Genomic DNA, 21,631 nt, shown 5'->3' with positions numbered 1-21,631 from the left:
CTCTTCTTGCCCAGTCTCCTCTTTACACCAAGCTTCTGTATCAGTCTCCTAGAACACGTCCTGTTCTTCCACACTGCCATGCCTTTGTACGTACTCTGTCCTCACAGGAGAACCCTTTCTCTGACTTGCCTGCCATCCTCCTCCTTCCTCAAGATCTAGTTCTGTACCCCATCCCTGAATAGTCCTTCTAGATTCCCAAGTAGTCAGTCCCTCCTCTAAGATTGCATGGCATTGAAATAAAAGGCCTTTCTATTTAAAATAATTATAAACTCATGTAAGTTGCAAAAAATAGTATTGGGGTGTTTCCCTTGTGCATTTCATTTCCGTTTCCCCCAATGGTAACACCTTGCATAACTACAGCACAATATCAAAACCATAACATTGACACTAGTACAACGTATAGACCTTCTTCAGATTGTAGAGTTTTACATGTACTCATTCACCAGTGTGTATTTAGTTCTGTGCACTTTGTCCCATGGAGATTCGTGTAATCACCAGCTAAGTCAAGATGCAGAACTGTTCCATCCACACAGACTCCCTCATTCTGCCCCCTGAAAGCCACAGCCACCCCCCTTCCTCCCCAATCCCTGACACCTGTCAGCCACCACTCTGTTCTCCGCATGGTATTTCCAGAATGTGATACAAATGGAACCATGTAGTATGGGACATTTTGAAGTTGGCTTTTTGTCGCTCAGCATCATTCCCTTGAGATCCACCCAAGCTGTGATGTGTAACAACAGTTCAGTCCTTTTCATTGCTGAGTTGTGTTCCACGGTCTGGGTATTCCACAGCTCTACGGCAATTTTACATGTGTTTTTTAAACTACTTTTAGCCTCCTGTATTTTAATTGCTTGTGAAGTCTTTTTCTCCCAATAGACTGTGAATGTTCCTTTATCAGTGAATTCCCATCACCAACACTCCTGCACAAACAGGCCCTAAATAAATGTTTGCCTGAGAAACCAGAAGTATCCGTGGAGAGAGGACAGTCGTGGAAGTACGACCCCAGCCCCCGTGTCTTTGTGCCCCACTCGTTGGTATTTGCCGTGGGTTCATTCCCATCCTCTGTCTTCTGTCTTCTGACAGTCTGCATGGAGGAGGAACCCACACACCTGAAGCTGGGCGTGTCCATTCAGAACCTGATGAAGGTTTACCGGGATGGCATGAAGGTGGCTGTTGATGGCCTGGCCTTGAATTTCTATGAGGGCCAGATCACCTCCTTCTTGGGCCACAATGGAGCTGGAAAGACCACCACCATGTAAGAAGAGGGTGTGGCTGTCAGAATCAGCTTCAGGAATGTTCTGTAGTGCAGTTAGAAAGCAGGACTCAAGGACATTGCATTGGTCACTGGGGCAAGGGCAGCGCCCGGGAGGAGTTGATGAATGTAAGATACTGTCTCATCACAAGAGTGCTTTCCCCACTGCCGGTTTTGGCTAGATATTTCCTCGGCCTGAAACAGCCTGGGAGACCTCTTGATGACCTTTCCCGTTTGGTTCTCAGAATTCTGCACTGTTCCTGGAACCTTAAGGCTGTGACAGCTCCGAGAAGGGGTTTCCTTTTGAGCTGGTTTGGTTAGAACTATGAGCAAGAATGTGGGAAGATCTGATATGTTGGAAGTAGTGATTTCCAGGATCTCTGTCGCTAAGGAGGTGTGAGAAACAGCTGGCCATGTGACTGCCCTTTCTGGGACCTACGGGGACCTATAAAAAGACCTTATAATGGGCAGCTTCACGAGGGAGCTCGGGCCATAAACAGCAGAGTTAGCCTCAGTGACTTTCAGTGTGGTCCCTCAGCTATTGCTAAGGGTATAACTTTCGGGATGATGACCTTTTCCTGTTTTTCTTTTTTTCTTTTCTTTTTTTTTTTTTTTTGTTAATGCAAAATCAATATATGAACATCGCAGATAATTTTTAAAAGGCACACAAAAATCCTACTGCCCAACACAAAAAAACATTTTAATCTCTGAATAACTTTTTGTGGTTTGTCCATTTTTCATGGACATGATTTTAGACTTACAAAATGTATGTTTCAAATTGTACTTTCCATTGCAAATTGGAATCCTTTAAAAATGCTTGTTCTGATAATGCCCTTTCCAACACATAGGCCCACTCCTGGTTATCCACTAAAGCAAAGACTTGTTTGCTTTGTAGGGGTCAGTTCGGGTCTGTCAGGAAGGAATGGGGTTGTGGGAGGGTTGATGCCTCTGCTCTAGGTGCCCGGGCTCTGCGGCCTGGCGTGGAGCGTTTCCAGGGGAATGGGGATAACACTGACTCTTGCACTCTTACATTTTTGTCCTCAGGTCAATCCTGACTGGGTTGTTCCCTCCCACCTCAGGCACTGCCTACATCCTGGGGAAAGACATTCGCTTTGAGATGAGCACCATCCGGCAGAACCTGGGGGTCTGCCCCCAGCATAACGTGCTGTTTGACATGTGAGTACCAGCGCGCTTGGAGAAGCAGACCATCTCTGGATGTGTGTGTCATGAGTCATGGGCAGAGGGGGACTTAAGCATTTTACCTTCTGTGGGGGCGGTTGGTCTCCCCTCCCTGCACAGTGAGTCCCTGTTGTCCTTCCATTTTGGGGAAAGTAGGCAGTGTCCCATCAGTCCAGCTGGTGGATGAGCGCTTGGGAAATGGTGCTCTCCGTTACCGACTCTTTAGAGAGCCAGTTAGCCCGTTCCCTCTCCCACGACACTCCTCCCTGATTCAGCTGTAGCTCCACTGCCCAGATCTGGCAATGCCTTGGGGCCCTTGTCATGATGGCCCAGCATTTCCTGCTCGAGACATTGCTTCCATTCAGGTTGGCCTATCAACAGTTCAGGCCCCCCAGGGAGCCCTCGTGGTGGAGCAGAGAAAGACCTGGGCTCTGTGACCTTGGGCAAGGACTTCTCCCCTTCTGTACCTCCATTTCCTCTTACCTAAAGCGAGCAGCTCAGGCTCATGTCCTCCACAGGGACCTCCCTTCTCGCACAGTCTGAGTTCCTGGAGGGGGCTGCTGCAGGTGAATGCCCAGCCAGCTTCTTGGTCGATGGGGCTGTGGGGTGGGCCCGTTGAAGACCGGAGGCTGAAAGTTGCAACTGCCTGATGTATGGTGGCCAGGCCCGCTGGGAACAGGCTGGAAGGGACTGGGCACATTTCAGCCTTGGCTTCTTCAGCAGCTCTGGTGGTTGCTTACGGTGCTTCTGTCTTGATTCTTCCTATTATTTTTCAGAAGTTGATAAAGTTAGAAAAGGTCAGGGAGGGAGGCAGTGGAAATGTGCCTATTTTCTTCTGTTGTGGATCAGGAAGCACTGTGTTCTGATGCAGCCCGTGTGGTGCAGAGCTGACCTGCCCTTCTGTCCCCAGGCTGACTGTGGAAGAACACATCTGGTTCTATGCACGTCTGAAGGGGCTCTCGGAGAAGCACGTGAAAGCAGAGATGGAGCAGATGGCCTTGGATGTGGGTTTGCCACCCAGCAAACTGAAAAGCAAAACAAGTCAGCTGTCAGGTGAGTGCCCCCTCCTCCTCCAGCACCACCCCCCCCCCACCAACACACACACACACACACACACACACACACACACGGGTGAAGCAATAGCTGCCCCAGTGTCCCACTGTGGGGGTGGGTGGGTAGGTCAGAAGTGTGTCCCTGGCTTGTCCCCAGGTGGGTGCCTCCATTCGTCTCTCAACACCTCCGCCTTTGCTGTCTGGGGCTGGTCCTGAAATGTGTGTGTGTCTCTCTCTCTCATAGGTGGAATGAAGAGAAAGCTGTCTGTGGCTTTGGCCTTTGTTGGGGGATCCAAGGTTGTCATTCTGGACGAGCCTACTGCCGGTGTGGACCCTTACTCCCGCAGGGGAATATGGGAGCTCCTGCTGAAATATCGACAAGGTAGCTGATGTGCATTTATTCTGAGGGAGGCAGGAATGGAGAGGCTCTTGAGAAGTACGGCTGTGGCCGTGGCTCATGGCTGTTGGTGACAGAGCAACAGAATTGCTTCTCAAGGACAATGTGGGACTTCTTTTCTTAAAGCTCTGTGTTCCCCCATAGTACGGATGTGGAAGGAAGACCTGGTTTACAAGACACTTAGCGTGTATGCCCTTCATTATCTGGGGGCTGGCCAGAAGAGAAATGGGGATAAAGGGCATGGTCCCCAGAGCTACCTCCAGCATAGATCTTGGACATGTCTCTTACAACTGTGTTCCCCTCTAGACCAATGGCTGAGAACAGAGGCTGTGTCTGGTCATCTCTGTCCCCATCATAGTACACTATATATGCTTGTTGAAAGAGTGGATGAGCAAATGAGGAGCATGGACTTTGGAGCCAGTTCCAGCTGGCCCTGAGACCTTGGAAAAGTCATTTAACTTGTCTGCATTTGTTTACCTATAATAACAGTAGTGCCTGCCTCATAGAAGATAAGTTAAATGAGAATGCACGCAGACCACGTAGCACCCTGCCTGGCATGTAGCAAATTTCCAAATGAACGTTCCTGTTCCGATATCTGTGAGGATGGCTTTGCCACACAGGCTTCCAGATTCTTCTGCCTCGGTGACCCCTGCTGATATATCTGTAGTTGCAGCTGCTTCAATCAATGAGAACCAATAGGGCTCACTTGTCCCATGTCCTTGTGTTTGTACCTGGCAGGCCGCACCATTATTCTGTCCACGCACCACATGGATGAAGCGGACATCCTGGGGGACAGGATTGCCATCATTTCCCATGGGAAGCTGTGCTGTGTGGGCTCCTCCCTGTTTCTGAAGAACCAGCTGGGAACAGGCTACTACCTGACCCTGGTCAAGAAGGATGTGGAATCCTCCCTCAGTTCCTGTAGAAATAGCAGTAGCACTGTGTCGTACCTGAAAAAGGTGAGTTGTATTTTCGGTGCTGGGCTGGTGCTGGGCCCAGGGAGTCAGGACTTGTTGGCTGGGAGTGGCCTGTCCACGTCCACCCCACTCTGCCACATGGGGGTCACCATCTCCCTGCACTGCGGTCCCTTTGGAGTCACATCATACTTCCCATGTGGAAGGCTCAGGACACATCTGCTCCTGTTGTGAGAGTGTGGTGGAATCCCACTTCCTTCTTCCTATGGAGGCACCGAGAGTGATAGAGAAGGTCCTTGGAGGACTTTATTATAGAGAAGAAAACAGACTTGCCGGGGTGAAGAGCCCTCGCTGCAGAATGCTCTGCCATTCCTGCTCATTCTCTGTAAATTTCATTGACTTCAGCTTTTAAACTACAAAACAGCAAATGTTTACTGAACACTAATTTCACGCCGGAAACTCAACTCTAGCAGATTCTGGGCGTAAAAGAAAATGACGGTAATAGTTAAATTTTTGTAACATTGTTATCATTTATAAACTTTTTCCCCCCTTAACTCCTATCACCTCAAAGCGCCCAGCAACAGTGGGAGGGAGATATTGTGATTATTATCCCAGATCAGGGAAATGAGGCTTGTAGGTCACCGAGCAGGTGAATAACAGAGGTGGGACCAGAGCCTGATAACCAGGTAATTTTTCCTCTGTTCACAGTACGTGCCTGAGATTCATCTGTGTGCTGAAACCAGTGGCACCTAAAACATTTACATCCCAGCCTTCAACTGCTATCTGCTTATTTACCTTTTAACCAGTGCCTGGTTACTCAGAGTGTGGTCTGAGGACCAGCAGCACTGGGATTACTTGGGAGCTTGTTAGAAATGCAGAAACGGGGGCCCAGCTCAGACTCACTAAATGAGAATCTGCATTTTAACAAGGTCCCCTGGTGGCTCAGCATAAATCAAGGCTCGAGAAGCACTGAGCCAGACAACTAGGCAGGCAAATCCCATGCCTAGGAGGGTCAGCAAATGCCTGGTGACAGCATTCATCGATGGGCCCCGGTTCCGTTCATGGCTGTGCTTCCTGACCTCCCGTCCACACGGCACACCCGTGTCAGTGGCTTCAGAAGCCCCAGCCGCCCAGTTGGTTGCCTCCCAGGAGGAGCCACATGATAGAGCCTCATGGAAGCCCTCCCTGGCGAAGGTGCTGGTGGCTGTACTTGCTTGGTCCCTGACCCATTCTCACCTCCTTCTTTGCCATCAGGAGGACAGTGTTTCTCAGAGCAGTTCTGATGCTGGCCTGGGCAGCGACCATGAAAGTGACACGCTGACCATCGGTAAGGACTCTGGGGTTTCTTATTCAGGTGGTGCCTGAGCTTCCCCCAGCTGGGCAGAGTGGAGGCAGAGGAGGAGAGGTGCAGAGGCTGGTGGCGCTGACTCAAGGTTTGCTGCTGGGCTGGGGCTGGGGGGCTGGGAGAGGGTGCAGCTTGGTGGCAGATTGGCTTAACGCTTGCTGGGGAGCCTGCGGCTCGGTGTGGGAGCTGGCAGGGCAGTGCCCCTGAGAGGCTGACGTGATGGGGGTGGGGATCTCCTGGGGAATGGATCTGGCCAGACACTGGAGACCAGGGATGAGGAGCTGAGGGCCAAGCCTTGGGGGAGGGATTGGGTCTCAGGAGCTAAGGAGAGTGAGAGCCCAGGAGATGGAGAGCAGCCTGCTGGGTCCTCCTTGGGAGCTATATATAGCACACAAGTGTCACCAGTAACACCTATGGAGCAGAAGCCTTTACTGTGTTCATCTGCGCCTAGTCCTAACAACTGGCTTTTTCCAGAGAGATGTCTCCTTCCACAAACTGTTCGATTAGCCCTTTATTGGCGTAAATAGAAGGAGCCTCCTTTAGAAAGTTAGGGAAGGGTGAGGAATCATTTAATTTTCCTTTACTCAGGTTTTCCATTGAAGAATCATAGAGTTAAGGCAATAGACAAGGCTTTCAACCTCTGAAAGTCTGCCTTCCTTTCACCCACGCATCTGCCCTTCTCTCCTTCCTTCCTCTCACCCACCCCACCCACAATGTACTGAGAACCTACAGTGTTCCTGGCTTTGGTGATAAACAGGTGAATAAGACCTAATCCTTGCCCCCAGGAACTCTCAGGCCAGAGATGAACATGTGGAATGACTTCAGTATTGGGGGCAGGTATCAGGTGTGGGCAGCTGGCTTCTGAGGAGTAGGCAAAGGGAGAAGCCAAGGCATGGCTGGCCCTTGATGGGGGGCCTCTGAGCCGGCTGAGCTGTCTTTGTGCTTTGGTCCCTACAGATGTCTCTGCCATCTCCAACCTCATCAGGAAGCACGTGGCTGAGGCCAGGCTAGTGGAAGACATTGGGCATGAACTGACATACGTGCTGCCCTACGAAGCTGCCAAAGAGGGGGCCTTTGTGGAACTCTTCCATGAGATTGATGACCGGCTCTCAGACCTGGGCATCTCTAGTTACGGCATCTCAGAGACGACCCTGGAAGAAGTAAGTTCAGTGACTGACTGTCAGGGTATAGTAGGTCCCACAGTCCCAAAGCCCGACAGCTGCTTTTCCCCCAGGGCAATAGGATTACCATGGAGCTGGTCATCTGAGTCCTTAGGTCATTGATATTGGGGTATTATTGGCCACAGTTAACCCTTTAAAGTTGTGGTGGGAGATAGCAAGAGAGCTCTATTAGGCTTGTTCCCTGACCTGGCTGTGTCATGGCCACACATAGGAAATAGCCAACGTTTACGGAAAATCTGCATGTGCCTGGTGCTAAACTGGGTGTGTGGGGTTTTTTGCTCTTTTTTATTTGTTTGTTTTGATTATTGTAGGGGCTCCTGGGTGGCGCAGTTGGTTAAGCGTCCAACTCTTGATTTTGGCTCAGGTCATGATCTCAGGGTCATGAGATTGAGGCCTGTGACAGGCTTCATGCTCAGTGCAGAGTCTGCTTGGAATTCTCTCTCTCCCTCCCCTGTCCCCTACTCATGCACACTCTCTTTAAACAAATACAATCTTTAAAAAAAAAAAAACAACTTTGTAACTTGATATAGTCTCCATAATAAGATGAGAAGGTGGGCACTCAGGGATGCTAAGCTAGGATCCAGCATCGACGGTTTGGGCTACAAGGCCCATGCTCTCTTTACTATGTAGCAGCACCTGCCTTTAGAGAGCACAGCATCATAGACCTGGAGGGCTGGGAAGGATGCAGAAGTTGTCTGGCCCAGTGGTCCCCAAGCTCTACCAGGCAGAGAAGTCATCTGGGGATGTTATTGACAATAAAAATTGCAATCCTCAGCACCAGGGTCTTTGCATCAGAATTTCTGGAGGTAAGACCTTAATGTCTGTGCTTTTATTAAATGTTTTCCAGGCCGTGGTCTGTAGTTCAGAGTTTAGAAATCTTGGCGAGGGGTGCCTGGGTGGTTCAGTCGTTAAGCGTCTGCCTTCAGCTCAGGTCATGATCCCAGGGTCCTGGGATGGAGTCCCGCATCGGGCTCCCTGCTCTGCTGGGAGCCTGCCTCTTCCTCTCCCACTCCCCCTTCTTGTGTTCACTCACTCACTGGCTGTCTCTCTCTCTGTCAAATAAATAAAATCTTAAAGAAAAAAAGAAATCATTGGCAAGTTCACATTCTCTTACCATGTTTGAATCCGCGACATAATATTTCTAGTAGTGGGGAACCCATCATCTTTTGATCATTCTGTCTTGGATACCTTATCATGGTGCTAGCCTACCTAAAGATTTGGGGGCCATCGACCTGGAAGAAGACAGACACCTAACATGTTCCCTGTAGTTTCAGAACACATTTCTTTCTTTTTTTCTTCCTTTTTAAAAAATATTTATTTATTTTTGAGAGAGAGAAAGAGAGAGAGATCACAAGTAGACAGAGCGGCAGGCAGAGGGAGAAGCAGGCTCCCCACTGAGCAGTGAGCCCGATATGGGACTCAATCCCAGGACCCTGGGATCATGACCTGGGCACAAGGCAGACGCTTAACGGCTGAGCCACCCAGGTGCCCCCAGAACCCATTTCTTTTGTAGTGTTCCTATGTCATACCTTTAATTTGAAAATGATTGTCTGGATTGATAGTTCTCACTACTGAGGAAATGTTCTCTGGTTAAAAGTGCCTTCACTCCCAAATGACTGGCAAAGTATTATTAATAAATAAAGCTTTTACTTTTTGTCTTTAGGGGCTAACAAGCCACTCAATAATGTAATAATCATGGCGGTGATGGTTGCTCTTATCACATGGGGCTTACACTGTTCTCACTCCTGTTTTTCAGATATTTCTCAAAGTGGCTGAAGAGAGTGGGGTGGATGCTGAGACCTCAGGTAAGCCTCTGGGGGAGCTGTACGTTCTTGGGAAGTGCCTTCTCTAGGCCATCTTAGCTCACCACTGTTGTCCCTTTCCCTTTGATTCGGTTTATCCCATTCTTACTTTTAGTGTATACAGTTGTGACAGATGAGGAAGGCTTGTTTTGTTACAAATAAAATGCAGAATTCCTTCCTTTTGCCTTCAGATGGCACCTTGCCAGCAAGACGAAACAGACGGGCCTTCGGGGACAAGCAGAGCTGTCTTCGCCCATTCACTGAAGATGATGTCATTGATCCTAATGATTCTGATGTAGACCCAGGTCTGTTTGGGAAAGATCTGTGTTCCATTGTCTGAAAGTGAATTTCTTGTCTTGTGTACTCCCATGTTTCCCTTTAACGTCCTTGAGCATGGAATGATAGATGCCTACAGGGTCCAAAGGGAAGTGGGAAGATGAAAACCACATTCCCTTTTCCAGCACTGGGCAAACCATCAAACCTGAAGGAGCCCATCCTCGTCACTTTCTTCATTTAGTTGAGATCTTTCACTTGAGACACATATAAAAGGTTGGCTCCTCAGTCCTCTAAATCCATTTATTTTTTCTGTGGAGACCCAGTTTCTTGCCTAGATAAGGGGTTTAATTGTTAAATAAATATTTTTTGAATGGATGAATGATTTTGAATTAAGTCAGCTTTTAGAGCTAATTGTTCCTTCGACTTAGATATTCTGGATGAGTGTGTCCCTGTGTGTTTGACTGGGATGGAGAAGGGGAGGCCAGGAGTCAAGCAAATATTGGTAAGATTTGAAAGCGCCTCAGTTAGGAATCATTAGTTTAAGACAAGGATTTTTATCCAATTGTGAGGTACAGAAACCTTTCTGGCTCTTCTAGTCCTGCTCCTATGAGTGTGTGGCCCTCATATTTTCCCTGGTTTCAGACCTTGTCAGTACTTAGATCATTAGAATGTGTCCACCTTTTACCAAAATAGTAGATGGTAGACAAATCAACATCATCTGTTCTCAACTCTGTCAGCCTAAATGCATGGCCTGTCTCATAGAATGTTCTATAAGAAATTGAGGATGACTTGGTCCATCGAAATGACTTGATGTACAGCCGTTGTGTGTGAACACTTCTCTTCAGTAGTCTCAAGGCACCTTCATTTTCTGCACTCCTCACACAAGAACCGGAAGGCAGAAAGCTCTACTGTTGGAAGTCTGGGGCCCTAACTTTTCCTGGGACAGATGATTGCTGAGGATGCTGGAGGGAGGAACGTGGTGATGTCAAAACTGCCTAGATAGTAGGTGACCTTCAGTGTCGGCTTCTTGCAGAATCCAGAGAAACAGACCTGCTCAGCGGGATGGACGGCAAAGGCTCCTACCAGGTGAAGGGCTGGAAGCTCACACAGCAGCAGTTTGTGGCCCTTCTGTGGAAGAGGCTGCTGATTGCCAGACGGAGTCGGAAGGGATTCTTTGCTCAGGTGACAGTGCTGCTCCAGGCAGTGACTCTGGCTTCATGGGTGGGCTGCAGGCTCCCTGACCAGTGAAAGCAGGAGAGGGTCATGGTTATGAGGTGGATGCTGGAGCCGGACTTCCTGTATTTCAATCCCAGTCCTGCTTCTTGTCGCTCACGCATCTGCGAGCAAGTTACTTCTCTGTGCCTCCATGTCGTCATCTTTAGAATGAAGATAATGTGCCTATGACGTAGGGTTGTTATGAGGATTAAAGCGAGTAAGTGCTTAGAATGGGGCCTGGCATTAAGTAGTGCTGTGTGTGTTTGTGTGTGTGTGCGTGTGTGTGTGTGCACAAAAAGGACAGAGTTTAGAAAAATTGGCTGGGCAAATTTAGTTTTCATAACCTGAGATGCACTTGATATGTAACCTTCTTGGAAACATGACTTTTCTCTAAATTGATGTTTAACTGCAAGTTGATGGAAAGGTAGCCAGAGGGGTCAGAAAAAAAAAATGGACAAACAGAGAGGACTCATCACACTGTTGCCTGCATGTCAGTCAGTGTTTACATGCTAAGTCGCTTGGTCAGAAGGAATAAAATTATCCCACTGTTTAAAATCGAGAAGCATAGAGAAAGCGTCTGCAGAGATTCTTCCCTGAAGACTATGTGGGTAATGCAGAGAGTATGAGTTTGGAGCATGCAGACCTGGGTCTGACTTCCGGTTCTGCCACTTACTGGCTCTGTGACCTTGGGCAAGTTACTTAGTCTCTCTGAGCTCAGTTACCTTGTTTGTTGATTGGTGATAGGGTTGTAACGATAATGCAATGAGATAATGGTCATATAGTATTTTCTCATAAAGAAGGATTTAGGTAATGATGCTTTTTGAGGTCAATCCATGGTGACAGCAGCTGCTGTTCCCTTTCAGAGCGTGGGATCTGACTGGGTCATTTAGTCTTGGCCTGTAGATTACAAGTGAGAATACTGAGGCTGCAGCGGGAGTGACTTCACATGGATACACTTGTAGTAGAGACTAAACCAGGCTTCGGGTCTTCTGGACCCTGGTGCATGGCTCGTTCTCTCGGCCTTTCTTTGAGCTGAGCTGGGCTCATGGCCCATCGTGGTCTTTCTCAGGTCTTCAGAGGGAAGAGGCCAGGACCCAGTGTTGTGAGTCACTCTCACATGTGACCACCATTTACTCTGTAAAGTTTTGAGCTTCGTGCCTCTGCGAGGTGGCCACAGCCCTGGCCTTGTGCTGCCAGGCTCCAGAAATGGCCTGCAGGGAAGAGGTTTCGGTGGCAGGATCTGCTGCTTCCCACCTGCCGTGAATGCCTTGGTGGAGATTTGCTGTGGGTCCTGCGGTGCTCACTTGCATGCTGGCCGGTCTGGGAGGCTGACTGGACTCTTAGGGGCTTGTCCCAGTCTCCTTGTTGTGACATTTGCCCTTGTTTTGCCATTTCCTTTCCCCCTTTGTCCCCTGGTTATAGATCATCCTGCCAGCTGTGTTTGTTTGCATTGCCCTGGTGTTCAGCTTGATCGTGCCCCCCTTTGGCAAGTACCCCAGCCTGGAACTTCAGCCCTGGATGTACAATGAACAGTACACGTTTGTCAGGTACGTGTTTGCTTTCCGTGCCCCGGGAGAGAAGAGAGCTCACGCAGATGGAGGGTGTTGACGCTGCTGAGGGCCAAGGGGAGGTGGACTCAAGAATCACACAGTGGAATGGATTTTATCAGCTATTCTAAAGCCGCAACACAAACTCATATCGTATGCAAAGAACAGCAAGAAATTGAACCTCCAATAATAGACCCGTCCTCTGTTCCCGCTCTTGAACTCCTTTCTTTTTACCCTGCCGTCATCTGTGTTTTATGTAAATAATCTGCCCTTGCAAAACACCTGTGAGGAAGCTGTAGGATTTGGGCTTCTCACAGCTATGTTTTAATTCTGCCGGTTCATCCCAGGGCTTCTGCACACGGTCCCAGCTTTACACCTCCAGCTTCTTGTCTGCACAGTACATTTCATGGTATCATTGCGTTGCAGATATTAACGAGTGTTTGTTCTTCAGACACGAATGCCAGCTACTCTAACAATCCAGTGCTTCAAACAAAAGGACAAAGGAATTTCCCTACTTCCTTCCACAGAGTTTTCTTCATCTTGGGCTTTTTCTACACCGTTAGATGGGGAAGCATCTGACTAATGTAAAAGGGAAGCCTTAAAACAAACAACGAAAACAAAATATACATAAATATGCAAATTTGTTCTTCCTTCTCTTAGCCCCATGTTTTTTTCCTGTTTGGTTCAGGTTCATGGATAACTGTGAAAGTATTTTTGAAAAACTGATCCTTAATGAAATTCTTCACATTAAAAATACATGTATCAGTGTGCATGTGCATTTATACGTGTGCACACACCCATATGCACAACTTTCCATTCATTACAACTTACACAAGCTCAGAGGGCTGTCCCTTACCTTGATCCCAAGTAAGCAGTCAGCATCAGCATCTTTTGGGTAGGTTTTGTGTTTCATTCTTTTCTGTTACGAGCACTTGGCACACAGGAAGTGCCTACCAAAGTTTCGAGGAACAATTCCACCTCCCAGTTCCTGGTTTAAATGAATTGCTGAGCTGGCTGCCTCTCGTGTACCCACAGTAATGATGCTCCTGAGGACTTGGGCACCCAGGAACTCTTGAATGCCCTCACCAGACACCCTGGCTTCGGGACCCGATGTATGGAAGGAAATCCAATCCCGTAAGTGTCCCTTGAGCTATGAGACCCTCGACAGCTGGGTTGTCTTATGCTTGTCACCTGGCGTGATGTCTGCTATATTACCTTTATCAGCTGTGATAGATGCCACATTGTGACTAGTATCATTTGTCCTTCGAAACATTTTTATCTTTAAAAGCTGATACAGTAATCTAACCAGACCATCTAGAAACAAACTGAGCCGACCAGGAGAGTATTCTAACATCCTGCAGTGTAAAATCACTACAGACGTTTATTTACTGCTTTAGAGGTTAATATTTAATTCAAATAGCACTTTGCACGGATCAGTTGCTTTCCCTTTCTTCCTTTCTACCAGCTCCTGTACCTAGACGCAGAGATAGGCTGCCATTATATATCATTTGCAGTTTGGCTTATCAGCTTCTTCACTTTACCAACCTGAAAGATGTTCTGTATTATTGTGTGTAAAAATGGACATTTTCTTCTTTTGGAGTTGCATATTTTTGTATTTTTCTTCCAAATCCTTTTTAAGGAAGTAGGCAGTGTATGGATAAACGCAGTGAAGTACCCATGTGTCTCTAAGTGGGTATGGGGGGAGGTGTGTGCGGAGGTCTTTGTGCATAAAGACCGTGAAGAGAGGTGAGTTTCCAAGCTACCCGAACCATGGCCCAGGCAGGTCAAAGGTTCCAGGCTCAGGCAGAATGAGGTTCTGGCTCAGTTATAGCACAGACATGGAGGAATTATGGAGAGTGTGGGAAGGTATAGGAGGATTGGAGAAGGACTAACTTGAATTCCAGGTTTTAAAGGGAAGTTACTGAGTTTGCAAGTGACAGACCAGTGTGCCTGGTACCTGGGTGTGCAAGGTTTCAGAGCAGATTTCTAGACGGAATGCTACCATGTCCTTGCCAGCTCTTACTATTGGATATTTACTGAACATTTGCTGGTACTTACTGCTTCATGGGTGGTAAGCCCTAGCAGCCAGTGTTCGTTCCTAAAGAACAAGATGACCGTGATGGAAAAGGACACAGAGACATCCTCTCTGGAGTCACAAGACTTTTGACAAATCTGCATGTTTCGTAGGTGAGGTAGAAGAATTAGATGAGGTGGGTTCGTTATACGCCCGCTGAGCAGTGTGGACTCAGATAAGTGCCAGCACGGAAGGAGCTGGTCTGGGCTCTGGGTTAGCCTCCAGAGACAAAAGAGGTCCGGCCCCTGCTGTGCGAGGATTCACAGCGCTGGGGCAGAGCACTGCTGCGTGTGCGTGTGAGGGGCGGGGTGACGGAGGGGCCGCACTCTGGCAACTGTTCCTGAATTCACATTCTAGGTTTTACCAAAAGGAGTAGCACTGAGGGAGGTTTGACTGGGATGTTGACTGTGGCATTGAGCTTTGTCTCAGCCAGTCATCTTGTGAAGGTTTTAGAGTGTGAACCCCATGTCTTACTTTGACTTTTCCATCAAGTCATGGTGCTTTAGAGAGAACGAGAGAGCAGTCCACAAATGTGATCCTTTGATATTTTTAGTACGTGCAAGAACAACATAAAGAGTGTGGCTCTGCTTTGTAGAATCTTGAAACTGGAAGGGTTGCTAGAAATGACTATTTCCACATGTCATTTTGAACTTTTATTTTACTGGTGGAGAAGATAAGACCCAAGAGGGTGAGCGTCGTGTTGATGGTCCACAGTGATTCAGCGCTCAGGTCAGACATCAAGGCCTCGTGATGCTTGCAGACAACCAAGCTCTTCATGTACTGAGCACTCTCACCCCATCCCCTCCAAACCCCAATTCCGAGCTCATTTTAGAACATAAAGGGAATCTTGCCATTCTGCACCAGACTCTGGGCACACTGAGCATCACACAGAGACTCCTTCCCAGGCCCGTGTCATCGGGCACCTCCCTCCCTCCACCACTCATCTCCCATCACTCTCCCACCTACCTCATCCCGTTCCAGCCACGCTGCCTTCCTGCTGTTACTCAAACATGGAGAGCCTTTTTTGGGGGGGGCTTTGTACCTGCACTTTCTATCACCTTTGCTTGTAGTGTTGTTTCTCCCCAAATCTTTTCCTGACTCCTTTCTAGGCTCTTATGCCTTGGGAGAAGGCAGTAGTCCCTCTTCTCCCGATTCACTGTCCTCTTATTTTGCTCTATTTTTGGCTGAGTGACGTTTGCTTACTGCCGCATTCCTCTACAAGAACGCAAGCTCCGTGAAGGCAGGGACTTTGTCTTGTTCACCCCAGACTCTCAAATATGCAGAACAGTGTCTGGCACCTAGTAGATGCTCAGTGAATATTCACTGAGTGAACACGGGAACAAGAAAGCAAATGCCGGCAGACTGGATTGACTGGAGTTTGGTATCTGAGCATTTAGGGCCTCTTTGTGTTCTTTCATCCTTAACTGTAAAGTGAGTTTCACTCACGTGGTCTGGGGAGATCAAACAAATGGTGAGGGGGTGGTTGTGTGTTTGCGGTGGTTATTGGTTGGCGTGTGCTCCTGAGGCACCAGGAAAGGCCAGGTCCTCTCGGGTGATGCTACCTTTGATGTCCTCCCTTTGCAGAGACATGCCCTGCTCAGTGGGGGAGGAGGAGTGGACCACCGCCCCAGTTCCCCAGACCATCACGGACCTCTTCCAAAAAGGAAACTGGACAATGGAGAACCCCTCACCCACCTGCCAGTGTAGCAGTGACAAAATCAAGAAGATGCTGCCCGTGTGTCCCCTAGGGGCAGGGGGGCTGCCTCCTCCACAAGTGAGTCACTCTCCGTGTGACTGAGCAGATGGCAGTGCAGGGTAGGCTGGGAGCTGCTGCTTGGGAAGAAGGAATGGCTGACCTGTCATGTCAGGGGGTTGTCTTTCAGTCTTGATCTTCATTCTCATCATAGGGAAAAGCATGTGAAAAAAAGCATTTTGAAGGGAAGACGCTGGTCCACAAGTTTCTATATCTTAAGCTTGTTCCTCTATTTTGAAAAGTCAGCCTACGTTACTTACTTTTTGAGTTAAAACCAGATCACAACACTGAGGATCCGTGGGCTGTGGAAGACCCAGTCTGGCTTCTCCCACTGAGTTAATGTGACAGAACATACTGTGACAGGCCCGGCTTCATCCCTGCTTCTGCCACAGATGAGCTGGTGACCTCAGACAGGCCACTCAGTTCTTGGGCCTCTTTCCTCACCTCTGAATTGCCCATAAAACCTCTGTGGGTCTTAAAACTCTGACAGTTTGTGAGACTGTGAGTCTGGGGAGCAGTTCTGAGCCTTTTTTCTGAGAACAGTTTCAGGAAGAGGCTTGCTTGTGATCTCCCTCTGTTGCTTCATCAGCATCTGGTTGCAGGGTGAGGACCAGCAACTGTAAATGGGTGCGAGAACTTAACGAAGTCCTGGTTACTTCTCCTTAAAATAACAGTGAATCTATTCATCAGTATAACTCCAATGAAGAAAAGAAGTCACTGGGCATGGTCAGTGGTACTGCTCCCTAAAAACCTTTGTGACTATGAAGACTCATATCCCACTGTCTATTGTTCAGTAGTTCAGAATAATTTCCTTGGGGACATCCTTGGTTGGCATAAGTCAGGCCTCTGTGTTTGGCTGATGGCAGCGCCTGAGTCCTTTGTTCAGGGTCTGGTCACACTGTGGTCCATGTTTGAGGGACATGTGTCACTGTAGTTTTTTTTTTTTTTCTGTGTCAATTGTGGTCCATAAAGACACTTAACGCTTATTTTTTCTGTGATGACAGAGAAAACAGAACACTGCAGACATCCTTCAGAACCTGACCGGAAGAAACATTTCAGATTATCTGGTGAAGACCTATGTGCAGATCATAGCCAAAAGGTCATTATTTACTGAACTTGGCCCTTGCTTTTTTTCAGTCTTGACTAGGGGAATTAAAGGTCTAAAAATAGCAGACTGAGTAATGGGGAAAACTATCAAATTGTGGCCTGATGTTGGCTTTTGGAAGTTTAGGATATTCTCCCAATCTAGAAAAGATGAGTATTATGAACTTTCAATTGTCGGCATCAAGGTTAAGGCTGCCTGGTATAATCACAGGGCAGTGCATTAGAAAAATCCTGGAGATCATATGTACAGTATTGTGATTATAGCTAACAATACTGTATCATATACTCAAAGTTGTGAAGAAACTAAATCTTAAATACGCTTACCACACACACACACAAAAGATGATGATTTTAGGACATGATGGAGGTACCATAGTAATCATATTATACTGTCTAAATACGTCTAATCAAACTGTTACACACCTTCAATTTACACCATGTTCTGGGTCAATTATATGTCACTAAAAAAATAAATCTGGATTCAAATTTGAATTCTAATTACTATCTGCTTTACCAGGAGCAACCAGTTATCCTTTAAAAAGCCTTCGTTTGTAGAATAGGTTAGTACCGCTGCTCTTAGTATTTTGTTGTGAAGATTGAATATCATTGATATATATAAAGTGCCTCTCATTATGGAATGTGTGATAATATGGATGATATGTGGCATTATGTAGTGAGCCCTGGGTCAGCTTGGTGGCCTGATGTGGCTGTGGAGCCTTGGAACAGCCCCGAAGTTTCCAGGGCTATCGAGGCACAGTGTTGAATACTTACTTGATGCCCAGGAGATGTTTGTTCTGGCTTCCTTTTGGTTCGTTGGGCTTCTCTGTTAGGTGTTCCCAGTGACTTTAAATGACAAGGGTATATTTGAATGGCAATTACTGTTGAGTTTCGAAGAAACTCCATGTTCTCTGTAGTTGACATATGACCTTGAATTCAGTAAGTTTTGGGACACCTGGCTGGCTCAGTTCGTAGAGCATGTGACTCTTAATTTCATAGTCATGAGTTCGAGCCTCATGTTGGGCATGGAGCCTACTTAAAAAGAGTAATAAAAAAGTTTTAGTTCAGTCACATCTTTGTCTATAAGGTGGTTTTTGACGTGGTTTAATCCAAAGCATGATTTTCATATAAATAACAAGGTTTTAAGATGGGGAGAAGGAAAGACATAGTCACTGAGGTGTCCTTCTATGGGTATCACCCTCCCCACCCCCCCGGCCTGATCATAGGACTCTTCTTTCTGTCCTGGCTTGTCTCCTCGGGTAGAGAGTAACTTCTTTTGTATCATCAGAAATAGGATCAATATTTCTTTGAACTGATTTTTGGTTTCTTTTTCTTTGGCTTCTGCAGTTTAAAGAACAAGATCTGGGTGAATGAGTTTAGGTAAGTTCATCTCTTTCTGTGCTTGCTTGTATTTTGTCTGGACTCCTGTAGTTCAGAAGGATGACTTTGATCCTGGTATCTCGGATCCCAGGAAGTTGGGGTGTGGGGATTGTTTTGCCCCTGGTGTTTCTGCTCAGTGCTCAGCTGCCACTTCAGAGGCCTTTGAAGTGTGTCGCATTCTGATCCCCTCGAGGAGCCTCAGCAGGTTCTTGGAGGTCTCTAGGGGTTTAACAGGGAAGCACAGTGTTGTGAGGGAAACACCTTACTCTATTTGTATTCCCCCCACCCCCACCAAATCAGATTCCCAAGGGGTCCTGGGAACTCCGGGACAATTTTCCAGGCCTTTAGAATGAGACCAAGTAGGTCTTGGATGAAATAAGAGGCATCAAAGCTATCTATTTTCACAGTATTTGAACTCCTTTATCTCTATCGGTTTTGAAGGAACAGGTGGCACCAGGGAAGAAAGGAACAAACAACCCTTGAAGCCTAGAAAATGAGATGCCTTATGTGGCTGCCTCAAAAATTAGCTCTGTCTCTGCTGCCACCTTCCCTCTTTGCCTTTTTCCCAAGGGCCAGCACCCACAGAACTCTGCACAGAGCAGATGCAGACTAGGACCCCTAAAGTGCCTTTATGCTAGGAAAGAGCCATGGCCTGTCTCTAAGCCCTCCCTAGGCTACTCTGGTCACTGCCCTCCTCTAACTCCCCATCTGCCTGCCTTGACACCCAGACACCCATGTGCAGGCACAGACCGGGGCCACCAGGTGGAAGGAGGAGCATCTTTGAGATGAAGGACCATTCTTTCTTCAGTGTCCAGACATCTCACTCTGTGTGTAATCACGTGCAGGTCCTTCCCCCTTGGGCAGTAACCATAAGAGTTAAGAGATTGCTAGAAGTCATCAGAGGAGGCCAAGATACAGGTTTCTCCAAGTCCATCTTTGGTTCTGCTTTGAATAAGTGATTTCACCTCCACAAAGCATGCACACATTCATGTGATGTCTGCTGCTGAATGATACTGTGTACCACACTGTATTTTAATGTCAGGCTGTTCTTTTAGGTATGGAGGGTTTTCCCTGGGTGCCAGTAATTCTCATTCACTTCCTTCAAGTCAAGAAGTTAATAATGCCATCAAGCAAGTGAAGAAGCACTTGAAGCTGGCCAAGGTACGGTGTCCATCTTCAGACATGGCGGAAAAGTGGGCCCAGAGTTGCCACTCTGTGGGAGTAGTTGGCAGGTACATCTAATCACCTTGCCACTTGCTGTTTTTAAGACTTTGACTACAAAGCCATTACTGGCATTTACTGATCTTGCACCAGCCAAGACTGAGCCCCTCAGTGTGTATATTTAATATCTGAAAACGTAGATCAAAAAAAATTTCAGAGGTTTAAAAGCTCTCAAAATAACTTCACTTCATGAATTTAGCCAGTAGGTAAATAAAGTGGGCTTCAGACCTACTTACCTAAAACAATCACTGATTAAAAAGGAAATGAATCATTTCCTTTACGCTGGCAGCAGGACCTCGTAAGCTCTCACTTCATTTCTCAGTATTGGTGGTTTCCGATTTTTAAATGAGGTGAGGGCTCTGATGGCATGGATTTCAGGATCATGGGCATCCGCAATAGTCCTAGAATCTGTGTCTCTGCTTCTGAGGCACAGACCCCACGTGTCCGACGCATCTGCCCCCTGAGTGTAGTTCTGGGTCTTAGGAGGACACCGAGGTAACACTTTGAAGAGTGCTTACCACCCTGTTAAGTGAGACCTCTGCATCTTGGGACTTTCAGTCACAGGGTGTCCCTGTGATTCTTTCAAAACCTGTGGTTTATGGCAACATGAGTGGTTTAGATTTCTGGTCACTTGTTTCTCGGGCGCCGGTCCTTCAGTCGTTTCGTATCTCCCTTGCGTGAACAAGGCAGTAACGATGTTGCCCTTCACCGGGTTGTCCTTTTGCCCTGCCCTGTGAGCCACCCCACCTGAGGCAGGTTTCTCTTGTTCACAGGACAGTTCTGCAGATCGATTTCTCAGCAGCTTGGGAAGGTTCATGACAGGACTGGACACAAAAAATAACGTCAAGGTGAGGCCCTCTGTTCCAGTAGCTTCTTGATGAACAATAATACTTAAGTACTTTCAGCTCATAATGTTGACAGGTGTATTCATGACAGAAAAGAGCAGACTCCTAATTTTACCACAGAGGCCAGACAGTATGGTGATAAAGAGAATTGGCTTTACCTCCAGACGTACTAAGTGAACCGCCGTGACCTTGACCAACTTACCTAGCCTATCTAAGCCTCAGTTTCCTAACCTAAGAAATGGAGACAAGAGTCACATCTTAAAGCTGTGGTGAGGATTGAATGAGTTCAAGATCAGAGGTTGTCGGAGCACTGCCTGGCCGTACAGTCAGTACTCCACATACCCTGGCTGCTGGTAGTGCTTTGCCATGTTCTCTGACTGTAGTGTTTTATCTTGGTGTATGCCTGGAATTCTGAAAATGTTTTGCATGCGCACCTACCTCTGGGAACAGGATTTGGAAGCATTACTTTGTACCTGGTGTCTTTTATTTTAGGTGTGGTTCAACAACAAGGGCTGGCATGCCATTAGCTCTTTCTTGAATGTCATCAACAACGCCATTCTCCGGGCCAACCTGCAGAAGGGAGAGAACCCCAGCCAGTATGGGATTACTGCCTTCAATCACCCCCTGAATCTCACCAAGCAGCAGCTCTCGGAAGTGGCTCTGTAAGCATGGCTGTGTCTTAATGGGTGGGGTGAGGAGAGGAGAGGCTGTTGGTGGAACCATGGAGTAGGGAAAGGAAGTGGGAAGCTGGTTGTAGAGTACCTGCTGAGGATATAGAGGATATAGGTGTATTATGGCAGGTCTGGGTTAATTCAGGTTCTGAGCAGAAAATGATCACTTTATGAATTGGCTGGCAGGGATTAAACTGCAGAAGATCAAGGATTCTGATGGATAAAAACCATGACATTTAGATGAATTTATATAAAGTGAAATTGTCAATAAAAATCCTAAAATAATTTAACTCACTGTTAACACAGTGGTTAATAAAAAACCAGTTTCATTATTTTTGAAACCACTATTTCTAAACTTGGTGAAGCATGCTTTTATCAGCTTGTCCTTTTAATTCCTAAATCAAGCGTGTGTGTGTGTGTGTGTGT

At 47.3% G+C, this 21,631-nt stretch overlaps 1 protein-coding gene across 7 annotated transcripts in view; it reads left to right on the top strand.

The window, feature by feature from the left end:
- The window catches only part of LOC113260353 (phospholipid-transporting ATPase ABCA1), a 125,849-nt gene that overhangs the window by 86,185 nt on the left and 18,033 nt on the right, over positions 1-21,631 (top strand). For 5 of the 7 annotated variants that reach the window (XM_044386769.3, XM_044386767.3, XM_044386768.3 and 2 more), the window contains 18 exons: positions 1,084-1,255; positions 2,297-2,428; positions 3,342-3,484; positions 3,728-3,865; positions 4,619-4,839; positions 6,149-6,227; positions 7,097-7,299; positions 9,077-9,125; positions 9,314-9,427; positions 10,432-10,580; positions 12,036-12,160; positions 13,196-13,294; positions 15,819-16,008; positions 16,992-17,086; positions 18,436-18,468; positions 19,524-19,629; positions 20,463-20,537; positions 21,027-21,196. In XM_044386769.3, coding sequence (XP_044242704.1) covers positions 1,084-1,255; positions 2,297-2,428; positions 3,342-3,484; positions 3,728-3,865; positions 4,619-4,839; positions 6,149-6,227; positions 7,097-7,299; positions 9,077-9,125; positions 9,314-9,427; positions 10,432-10,580; positions 12,036-12,160; positions 13,196-13,294; positions 15,819-16,008; positions 16,992-17,086; positions 18,436-18,468; positions 19,524-19,629; positions 20,463-20,537; positions 21,027-21,196 — 2,293 coding nt within the window. Of the gene's footprint in view, positions 1-1,083; positions 1,256-2,296; positions 2,429-3,341; positions 3,485-3,727; positions 3,866-4,618; positions 4,840-6,048; positions 6,122-6,148; positions 6,228-7,096; positions 7,300-9,076; positions 9,126-9,313; positions 9,428-10,431; positions 10,581-12,035; positions 12,161-13,195; positions 13,295-15,818; positions 16,009-16,991; positions 17,087-18,435; positions 18,469-19,523; positions 19,630-20,462; positions 20,538-21,026; positions 21,197-21,631 lie in introns of all 7 variants that reach the window. The other 2 variants (XM_026506085.4, XM_048223174.2) reach the window with 1 other exon arrangement.

Source organism: Ursus arctos, unplaced genomic scaffold (assembly GCF_023065955.2).
Source record: "Ursus arctos isolate Adak ecotype North America unplaced genomic scaffold, UrsArc2.0 scaffold_18, whole genome shotgun sequence".
NCBI lineage: Eukaryota > Metazoa > Chordata > Mammalia > Carnivora > Ursidae > Ursus > Ursus arctos.
This window is presented reverse-complemented; position numbering and strand designations above follow the sequence as displayed.